An 11,460-nucleotide genomic window follows, 5' to 3' on the forward strand; every position below is an offset into this window, starting at 1 on the left:
GGTGTATGTAAACTTCCGAATTCAACTGTAGTAACTCACAACCATCTCATCCTTTCACTTTTATATTTTACACCAAACAGATGTGGGACTTCACGTTTATAATATATTATATTATGGGCATCCCACTGTCCCTTGCACTGAACACACACACACACACATACACACAATGGACTGGGTTTGACCTAGGTCCTCCACATACCACAAGACCGTGTTAGCCGAAACTAATGCAAGTGTTCAAGATTCAGTCAAGGTTACTCAGCACATGAGCGTGGTTCACTGAAACACCTCGGCACACAGACAACCCAGGTTCAAACCCAGTCAGTCACACATCACTATGGCTTGGCGGAAGAGATATAGGAGATAAGGAATATTACATTATAAATAAATAGATAGCTACATTAGATAATTGAGACCAGGGGTGTCTCTGTAGATAGAGGGATGGGTCTGAAATACAGTGCATTCGGAAAGTATTCAGACCCCTTCACTTTTTCCACATTTTGTTAAGTTACAGCCTTATTCAAAAATTGATGAAATACATGTTTTTCCTCATCAGTCTACACACAATACCCCATAATGACAAAGTAAAAACAGGTTTTTCTAAATTTCTGCAAATTAACAATTAATAAATACAGAATTAGACCCTTTTCTATGAGACTCAAAATTGAGCTCAGGTGCATCCTGTTTCCATTGATCATCCTTGAGATGTTTCTACAACTTGATTGGAGTCCACCTGTGGTAGATTCAATTGATTGGACATGATTTTGAAAGGCACACACCTGTCTGTATAAGGTCCCACAGTTGACAGTACGTTTGAGCAAAAACCAAGCCATGATGTCGAAGGAATTGTCCGTAGAGCTCAGAGACAGGATTGTGTCGAGGTACAGGGTTGTCCCCTGTAGCTCAGTTGGTAGAGCATGGCGCTTGCAACGCCAGGGTTGTGGGTTCGTTTCCCACGGGGGGCCAGTATGAAAATGTATGCACTCACTAACTGTATGTCGCTCTGGATAAGCGTCTGCTAAATGACTAAAATGTACAAATGTACAGATCTGGGGAAGGGTACCAAAAAAATTCTGCAGCATTGAAGGTCCTCAAGAACACAGTTGCCTCCATTCTTAAATGGAAGAAGTTTGGAACCACCAAGACTCTTCCTAGAGCTGGCCGCCCGGCCAAACTGAGCAATCGGGGGAGAAGGGCCTTGATCAGGGAGGTGACCAAAAAACATGTTTTTGCTTTGACATTATGGGGTATGGTGTGTAGATTGATGAGGGGAAAAAAAACAATTCAACTCATCACACAACGTCTGTCAGAGACAGATAGGTCGAATGGCAAATGAGGTGAGCCCCTCCCTCTTTATAAATCGCCACTCACCCGCCCTCTGGTCATTCTCGAGCATGGCTCTATTCCTCGCGCTCTTGCGATCTGGGAAATGTGGTGATACATTTCACCCAAATTATCAGAGAACCAGGGTTCATTTATCTTTCAAATACTCGTTTCGATTGATCACATATGGGTATATGGCCAACTCCCAATCGCAGACATCAAATCAAATTTTATTTGTGACATGTGCCGAATACAACAGGTGTAGACCATACCGTGAAATGCTTACTTACAAGCCCTTAACCAACAATGCAGTTCAAGAAATATAATTAATATAGAAAATATTTACTAAATAAACTAAAGTAAAAAATAAATTAAAAAGTAACACAATAAAATAACAATAACGAGGCTATATACAGGGGGCACCGGTGCTGAGTCAATGTGCAGGGGTACAGGTTATTCAAGGTAATTTGTACATATAGGTAGGGATAAAGTCACTATTCATAGATAATGAACAGCGAGTAGCAGCAGTGTAAAAACAAAGTAAATAGTCTGGCTGGACATAATTGTTCAGCAGTCTTATGGCTTGGGGGTAGAAGCTGTTGAGGAGCCTTTTGGACCTAGACTTGGCACTCCGGTACCGCTTCCCGTGCGGTAGCAGAGTGAACAGTCTATGACTTGGGTGAATAGAGTCTGACAATTTTTTGGGCCTTCCTCTGACACCGCCTAGTATAAAGGACCTGGATGGCAGGAAGCTTGGCCCCAGTGATGTACTGGGCCGTACGCACTACCCTCTGTAGCGCCTTACGGTTGGTTGCCGAGCAGTTGCTATACCAGGCGGTGATCCAACCAGTCAAGATGCTCTCGATGGTGCAGCTGTATAACTTTTTGAGGATCTGGGGACCCATGCCAAATCTTTTCAGTCTCCTGAGGGGGAAAAGGCGTTGTCGTGCCCTCTTCACAACTTTCTTGGTGTATTTGGAAATTCCTTCAAAGTAATTGTCTGCATCACTTCCAATCCCCCATGTTTTTTTTTCTCTCGCATATATATATATATATATATATATATATATATATATATACAGTGGGGGAAGAAAGTATTTAGTCAGCCACCAATTGTGCAAGTTCTCCCACTTCAAAAGATGAGAGAGGCCTGTAATTTTCATCATAGGTACATGTCAACTATGACAGACAAAATGAGAAAAAAAATCCAGAAAATCACATTGTAGGATTTTTTATGAATTTATTTTCAAATTATGGTGGAAAATAAGTATTTGGTCAATAACAAAAGTTTCTCAATACTATGTTATATACCCTTTGTTGGCAATGACACAGGTCAAATGTTTTCTGTAAGTCTTCACAAGGTTTTCACACACTGTTGCTGGTATTTTGGCCCATTCCTCCATGCAGATCTCCTCTAGAGCAGTGATGTTTTGGGGCTGTCGCTGGGCAACACAGACTTTCAACTCCCTCCAAAGATTTTCTATGGGGTTGAGATCTGGAGACTGGCTAGGCCACTCCAGGACCTTGAAATGCTTATTACAAAGCCACTCCTTCGTTGCCCGGGCGGTGTGTTTGGGATCATTGTCATGCTGAAAGACCCAGCCACGTATCATCTTCAATGCCCTTGCTGATGGAAGGAGGTTTTCACTCAAAATCTCACGATACATGGCCCCATTCATTCTTTCCTTTACACGGATCAGTCGTCCTGGTCCCTTTGCAGAAAAACAGCCCCAAAGCAGGATGTTTCCACCCCCATGCTTCACAGTAGGTATGGTGTTCTTTGGATGCAACTCAGCATTCTTTGTCCTCCAAACACGACGAGTTGAGTTTTTACCAAAAAGTTCTATTTTGGTTTCATCTGACCATATGACATTCTCCCAATCCTCTTCTGGATCATCCAAATGCACTCTAGCAAACATCAGACGGGCCTGGACATGTACTGGCTTAAGCAGGGGGACACGTCTGGCACTGCAGGATTTGAGTCCCTGGTGGCGTAGTGTGTTACTGATGGTAGGCTTTGTTACTTTGGTCCCAGCTCTCTGCAGGTCATTCACTAGGTCCCCCCGTGTGGTTCTGGGATTTTTGCTCACCGTTCTTGTGATTATTTTGACCCCACGGGGTGAGATCTTGCGTGGAGCCCCAGATCGAGGGAGATTATCAGTGGTCTTGTATGTCTTCCATTTCCTAATAATTGCTCCCACAGTTGATTTCTTCAAACCAAGCTGCTTACCTATTGCAGATTCAGTCTTCCCAGCCTGGTGCAGGTCTACAATTTTGTTTCTGGTGTCCTTTGACAGCTCTTTGGTCTTGGCCATAGTGGAGTTTGGAGTGTGACTGTTTGAGGTTGTGGACAGGTGTCTTTTATACTGATAACAAGTTCAAACAGGTGCCATTAATACAGGTAACGAGTGGAGGACAGAGGAGCCTCTTAAAGAAGAAGTTACAGGTCTGTGAGAGCCAGAAATCTTGCTTGTTTGTAGGTGACCAAATACTTATTTTCCACCATAATTTGTAAATAAATTCATAAAAAATCCTACAATGTGATTTTCTGGAGAAAAAAAATCTGACAGCTGACAATCTTCCAGGAATTCCAGGATTTTCCTTCTCTCCTATTTTCCTGATAGGGATTCCCCAGACTCTTTCTCTCTCTCCCTCTCCCTCCATCTCTCTCCCATAAGTAGCAGAACTGTTAGAGAGAATATATTTTTTATAGGAAACATTTTACGGATTAATAAGAAATAAAAAGTCCCTGTCATTTTTATTTACAGATGGACTTGGAATCTCTGTTCATTCTATGGGTGAAGACACCACATTTGCAGTTCTCATTTTTTCCTGTAGATGGCAGTTGTTCTCTGTTCTGTCCCGCTGGAGACGTAACATGAGACGAAGAAGTCTGACCTCCAAAAATGTGACAGCCTTACTAATCTATCCTCGATATATCGGTCTGATTTATCAGAAACAACGTCAATATTTGAAGACATTTCATAATCACGGAACCTGTGACAATATGTATGATCGTCTCAACAACACGTTTCAAATACATACATTGTTAGACGTTTTACCAGTAAAAGAGTTGACTCGATTATTGACCTATTTATGGTCTGGTAGATATATGGAAACAACGTACTTGCGTTTTCCTTGCCGTCTTTATGAGTTGACGACGGTTGTGTGTACTCTCTGACATAAATAATCATGGTTGGAACCAAAACATTAGACTTCTACACGGTAGAACTGTCGGATACAGTAGGAGTTTGAAGAATAATTGTCATACTGCAGTGATTCGTGTAATATGAACGGTTGATAGCTAACGAGTTACAAGTTAGTTAACAGTTAGCTAACAACAGTAGCTCCGAGAAAGCGTGCTAGCTAGCTAACTCTAGCTAGCTACTGTACACCCAGGTCTGTAAAGATGTTGCAGTGTGTGTCTCGGTCGTGTTTGAGGAACGGGAGAAGCATCGTAGACTACGTCGTCAGATACGGCTCTACTCAGACAGCACGAGGTCTGTCGAGCTTGGCCTCCTGTAACACCGTGAGAGCTCCACGTTCCTGGTCGGTTCACCCGGTAACGGACATCCGCCAAAGAGCCTTCACCGGGTCTGTGTCGTTACAGAGTTCTAGAAGAATTAGGGATGCCCCGGAGCCACCGGCCGCCCCCTCCCGCACTGGCCGGGCTGGGAATGACCTGGGCGGGGAGGACTTCGGATCTCTATCCGCTGATTTTTCCTCCAGACGGGCCTTCCGGAAGACCACCCCAGAGCTGCAGGAGATGTTGTACCGGGAGGAGAGGCAGGCGGCCGGGCAGGAAGAGGAGAGGGAGCCGGTGGCCTTCAGATCTAAGACTGGTCGGAGGAACACACAGTACTGGTACTTCCTCCAGTGTAAAAGACTAATCAAGGAGAACAAGGTACATCTATCTCTCTTTATCTATCACCCCCTCTCTGGTTCTCTGTCTATCCATCGCTCTTTCTGTCTCCTCATCCTCTGTCACTGTATCTGACACTTGAGAAAGAGAAGGAGGGAGGGATGGATGGATGGAGGGAGGATTGGGTAAAGAACTTGTGAGGATTGGGTAAAGAACTTGTGAGGATTGGGTAAAGAACTTGTGAGGAATGGGTAAAGAACTTGTGAGCTTCTACAGTATAAAGATACAATCTAGTTGTCATGTTCTGTAATTACCTCTATTTACCTCTGACTTTAACCCCTTACATCTAACCCTCAGCTGTCAGAGGCCCTGTCCATGGTTGTGTTCCCCTGCTCAGACGTTGCATGCATCAACTAATGGTTGCGTGAAACGTCATCGACTGTGCCGACAGCCACCAGATTGCTATAACATGATGTGGTTAGCTGATACTTAAAATACCTATCCAGACGTTGTAAGGTCTGGCATGCAGGGGAACATAACCCATGCATGAGGCTGAGATGCTGGATGGAGAGAGACTCCAACCTGAAGAGTAGGCTATAACTACACTACTCTGACTCCTAACCTCTGACCCCTAACCCCCAGCTGTTCGATGCTCTGTTTATATTCCAGAGTGATATGTTGGAGGGAGAGAGTCTCCAGCCTGAAGAGTATAACTACACTATTGTGACCTCTAACCCCCAGCTGTCTGAGGCCCTGTCCATGTTCCAGAGGGAGAGAGGCTCCAACCTAAGGAGTATAACTACACAGCCCTGACCTCTAACCCCTGATCTCTAACCCCTGACCCCAACCCACAGCTGCCGGAGGACCTGTTCATGTCAGGCCCCCAATGTTCGTTCTGGAGCGTGAAGTCACGGGCTCTGTTGGTCAGCTACTGCGTAACAACCTAGCGGTGCCAAAAGCACTGATCTGCCCTAGAAAGCCTATGTAAATTACGATCGCCAGAAAGGCCAAACATTTTTATTTTTGCGGTTATGGTATGAAGGTTTGGCTTGGAAAAGTTATTTCACCTGGTCACAGAAAGGCCCCCATTTTTTGGGGGGTGCCCGTTTTGGGCTCCAAAATTAGTTTAGCATGATCAAGTTCGATCCCCACGGTGAATCCTTTAAAAGTTTGCTACAAATTAAGATATTTAATTAAATAGTGATCCATTCTGACTACTACATTTGTCGTCACACAGGACGGCAGGCTACAAGGAGGCTCCGGTTGACTCTCTCAGGCAGGATGAAAACGACTACATCTACCATGATCCTTTGCTAGTTACGGCCACTTTCACCATGATCCTTAGCATTTTTTGGATGCCATTCAGCAATATGGCACACTTCAAATACGTCTTGCGCCATCTGGAGTATTCCATAGGAATACTTGGATGATGTCAGCGCTATCACTATCTACTGGTTTTAATGTCTATGGTTCATGTTCCTGTGTGAGATGTTGGAGGGAGAGAGGCTTCCAATCTGAAGAGTATAACTACACTGTTCTGACCTCTAACCCCTAACCTCTAACCCTCAGCTGTCTGAGGCCCTGTCCATGTTCCAGAGTGAGATGTTGGAAGGAGAGAGACTCCAACCTGAGGAATATAACTACACTGTCCTGATAGGAGGCTGTGGACGGGCAGGACAACTCAAACACGCCTTCAAACTCTACAACGACGTACGTATAGAGACCAGACACACACACACCCGTGCACACACACACACACGAGTTTCCCTTAGGATTCTTTTCAGCAATGGTGGCGAAGTTAGCGGGTGAGGGAGATAGTGAGCATGGCCAATGGCATGGTTTTAGAGGCCCTCCTCTTGGCCTCAGAGACAAAATGTTGCTGTTTTAAAGTAAAGCAAATTTTCTGCAATTATACACATTTTGCTATGGCTTATGCTATCTAAGTGACTCAAGCATTATAACAAAATCAATGGAGCTCCCATACCATGAAGTTTTTTTACATTTTAGATTCTCCCTGACTGTCTAGTTTTTATTTAGGTGATTGTTAGTTCTAAGAGATTATCTCATTAAAAAAATATATTGCTCCATTATCTTTTCTACATACTTTATACCTAGTGTTAGTCATTTAAGTTTACACTGAAAACGTTTTACCATCCCATAAATGTATAAATTGTATTTATTTATTTTTGCAGCGGTGGCCACAATTTAGCAGTGGTGCACTATAGGGGAAACACTGCACACTGTACACGCACAGTGACACAAATGCACACAGAGACTCCCTCACCCCCAGATGATGATAATTATGGTGTATGTGTTTAATGTGGTGTGTTTGTGTGTGTGACAGATGAAGAAGAGAGGTCTGGTTCCTAGCGACGCCACCTACACCGCTCTGTTCAACGCCTGTGCCGAATCACCACGGAAACCGTCCGGGCTGCAGCAAGCCATCCACTTGGAACAGGAGCTGCGGAGGAAGAACCATCCCCTCAGTGACATCACATACCACGCCCTGCTGAAGACACACGCCCTCACCAACCACCTTCGAGCATGTTTACACACACTACGGGTAACTCTAATCCCTGACCTCTAACCCTTACCCTCACCAAACACCTCCGAGCCTATGTACACACACTAACCCTTGACCTCTATCCCCAGATCAGTTAGACAATAAAAACACAAGACAATATTCGATTGAAATTAAAAACGAGACTCAAGACACCAAGATACAATAAGTGTGTTTCTCTTTCTCTATGAGATATTCAGGGCCTTTGTAGAGCCAAACAAAGTGTGTGTTTGTTTGTTTGTTTGTAGGACATGCTACAGGCTGGTCATGCAGTAACTCAGGAGACCTTCCACTTCCTGCTGATGGGCTGTGTGAGAGACAGAGACGCTGGCTTCAGACAGGCCCTGCAGGTAACACACACACATGTTTTCACACTTCAAACTTCTAAAACTGTCTTGTGTGTGTGTGTGTGTGTGTATAATGTGTGTTTGTGTTAGGTGTATCGTCAGATGTTGAGGATGGGGATTCGTCCCGACATCCAGAACTACAACCTGCTGCTCCGCGCTGCTAGAGATTGTGGGGTAGGTGACCCCGCCGTGGCCTCCGCCCTGCTGCTGACCTCTGATTGTGGCCAGGGAGGTCAAGCGGTAAAGGTCATGGGTCAGGGTTCAGCTCCGCTGGATGTCGACGCTCTGGAGAGTCAGCTGTTCACACAACACCCCGACAACGGCCTTAGTCACCATAGCAACCGCTTCGGTCACCATAGCAATGACCCCAGTCACCATAGCAATGACCTCAGTGACCATAGCAATGACCCCAGTCACCATAGCATTGACCCCAGTCACCATAGCGACCTGAACAGTAGTGTGGTCGTCCCGGTAACAACCCAACTGGTGATGGTGAGGAAGGGAGGAGAACAAGAGGCTCCCATTGGCTCTCTCCCCTGTCTGTCAGCAGCCAGCACCCGCCCCCCCAACCTGCTGGACCTATCAGTGGGCAGGGCTGGAGAGGGGTGTGTGGTCTCGCTTGGTGCAGTGAGTGGTGCGTTCGATAGGCTGGCGCTGATGGGCGGGGCCCAGGGCTTCCTGGACAAGATGGCCACCGCGGGGCTCTGCCCAGACATCAGAACTCTCACACTATTAGCCGACATCATGGAGCCCGGCAGCCAATCACTGCACAGCCTGCTGGCGGTCGCTAAGCAACACGGGGTGAAGCTGGACGCAGCGTTCTACAACAGTGTGATCCGCAGGGCAGCCCGCGCTGGAGACCTACAGGAGGCTAAGGTACACACACACTTACTATGTATACACACAGACCTGAGAGGAATACTACATTTCAAACCAGATCTACTCAGGGTTTTACTAAAGCTAGCCAGCTTCAGTTAGCTTCACGTTCCAGCTCAGGCTTCATCAGTACTACAACGCTGGATATTGCTTGTCCGCCTGCCGCTAACTCTAGCAGGCTTGTAACTGCACGTGCATGTCGCACATGGCTAGTAGAACGCTGAACTCTTCATTAAGACAATGCTGAAACATCAATCCATGGGCGAGTCATTGCCACATTTGTATTTGTGCTGAAAGCAAAATGAAAGAAAAGTGATCTTGCAAATTCAGCAGGCTATGGTGTGAAATAGGTTTGTTGAAGTGCTGTCTTGATTTTATTACTTATCGTTAATGCCGTCTTTGGTGTGCTTTAGTATGCTTATCAATGCACAAGCACCTTTTTCCCCCAGTCCTATCAATAAAATAACAAGTTTTACAGTGCGTGAAGTTTCAAATGCATTCTGTCATTACTAAATGTGCAATGTGATAGGTATTTTAACATGCCAATTTCTAACACAAAACATTTGATTAATAAAATATTTAATTAGTCTTCCTCAAATGAAGGGGATGATGACGCAATCTTTGCGAGAGGGAGGGAATCTGAGGGATGTAGCTCAGTTGGTAGAGCATGGCGTTTGCAATGCCAGGGTTGTGGGTTTGATTCCCACTGGGGGCCAGTATGGAGAAAAAAATATATACTAAAATAAAAATAATGTTGCTCTAATATATCAGAGGAGGCTGGTGGGAGGAGCTATAGGAGGATGGGCTCATTGTAATGGCTGGAATGGAGTAAATGGAACAGAGTCAAATGTGTGGTTACCTGGCTAAAAGGTGAGCCCCTTTCGTGGGATCGGTTATCCCAGAGTTAAACTCAGTTGACCAAAGTTACCACACTTAACTCCTCAAACCACTTGCGTAGTATAGGGCTCTTAGGTTTTACCAATGTTGTTGCAAGGTGTGTATGTTTTCTAACTGCGTGTGTGTCTGTGTGTCAGGCGGTGATGTGTGTGATGCAGGAAAGACATGTGCGTGCAGATGTACGGACGTACGGCAGTCTGGCTCTGGGCTGCAACAGACAGACAGATGCCCTACAGCTGCTGGGGGACATGCAGGTAACACACACCAACCTCCCTCCCTTCCTTGTGTGAGGGGATTCGATTACGCTGCCCCGGGTTGAACTGAGCTATGGCCTGTCATGTGACCGGGCGAAGCTAGGTGAGAGAAGCCCACCCTGCTGCTCGGTCAAATTGTCAACAATGCAGCATGATGCATAGTTCAAACATACAACTCCTTTCCATAAAATATATTTTTGAATTTTCACACTAGTTTTCATTGACATGGCAGGTAGTGTTTTTATCAGAGCAATCACTTTTGCATGTGAAAACACAATCCTACTCATTACTCCACGTGCCTCAGCCGAATTCATCGTCGGCCAGAACGGGACTCCCGTCTCTCACCCGGGAGGCAACCCGGTTCCAAAACGAATGCAATCATCCGGGCCAGCTTAATAGAATCCCCTCTGTGTTTCCTGCAGGCGGCGGGGGTGCGGCCCAGTGTGCAGGTGTTCTCTGCTCTTATTGGTTGTGCCAGCAGGAGGCTGGACTATGTGTATCTGAGGGTGATGCTTAGAGCCATGAGGGAACACAACGTCCCACCTAATGAGATCATCATCATTCAGCTAGAACACGCCTCCCAGTACCCACCCAACTATAACCAGGTAGGGAGGAGAGGGTGTGTACGAGTGCGTGCGTGTGGTATATAATCATGTACATCTCTTTGTCATTACAAGTGCAGAAACAACAGAGAATGTGTTTGAGTCTCACATCTCTCTCTCTTTCCCTACCCCTCTCTCGTTCTCCCTCTCTCTCAGTATAAGTTTAGGAACACCTACCTGTCTCAGATTGATGGTTTCCGTGGCTACTACCAGCAGTGGCTGACCACCATGCCCGCCCAGGAGACAGGAGGACCTGAGAGAGACCACCCTACAGAGACGAGACAAGATGGACACCAGCAGGCAGCAGTGGCAGCAAGACGATACCGCAAGCAACACAGCTGAACACACACACCTATGTACTCACGCACACCGACACACACTGCAAGCATTGTAAATGTGAGCGTCTTCAACCCCAGAGCCATGATGCTGTTGCTCTAAGTGTCTTCATATGTGTCCTGTAAATATATCAGAGGAGGCTGGTGGGAGGAGCTATAGGAGGATGGGTTCATTGTAATGGCTGGAATGGAGTAAATGGAACAGAGTCAAATGTGTGGTTTCCATATGTTTGATGTGTTTGACACGTTCCATTTTTTCCATTCCAGCCACTACAATGAGCCTGTCCAATAGCTCCTCCCACAGCTTCCACTGAAATATATGTATGACTGAAGATTGTTAAACTCATGTTTATTTATGTAATAAACTTAAAGTAATAAAACTTGGTCTGTGTATTAGGCTTGGGCAG

The 11,460-nt window shown here is 45.6% G+C and overlaps 1 protein-coding gene across 1 annotated transcript; it reads left to right on the forward strand.

Annotated features, from left to right (window-relative positions):
* The first annotated feature begins 4,256 nt into the window (after positions 1-4,256).
* On the forward strand, positions 4,257-11,460 carry ptcd1 (pentatricopeptide repeat domain 1). Its single transcript, XM_084142057.1, has 8 exons — positions 4,257-5,224; positions 6,752-6,892; positions 7,527-7,745; positions 7,991-8,092; positions 8,180-8,965; positions 10,000-10,116; positions 10,539-10,721; positions 10,875-11,460. The coding sequence occupies exons 1-8, from the start codon at positions 4,730-4,732 to the stop codon at positions 11,058-11,060; spliced, it is 2,229 nt and encodes a 742-aa protein (XP_083998183.1). The 5' UTR covers positions 4,257-4,729; the 3' UTR covers positions 11,061-11,460.

The sequence above is a fragment of the Coregonus lavaretus genome, assembly GCF_964263955.1.
Source record: "Coregonus lavaretus genome assembly, chromosome: 25".
Lineage (NCBI taxonomy): Eukaryota > Metazoa > Chordata > Actinopteri > Salmoniformes > Salmonidae > Coregonus > Coregonus lavaretus.

Coding starts and splice junctions, on each gene's coding strand:
- ptcd1 (XM_084142057.1), top strand. CDS start 4,730: ATGTTGCAGTGTGTGTCTCGGTCGTGTTTGAGGAACGGGAGAAGCATC. Junction 7,746..7,990: donor CATGTTTACACACACTACGG/GTAACTCTAATC, acceptor GTTTGTTTGTAG/GACATGCTACAGGCTGGTCA. Junction 10,722..10,874: donor ACCCACCCAACTATAACCAG/GTAGGGAGGAGA, acceptor CCTCTCTCTCAG/TATAAGTTTAGGAACACCTA.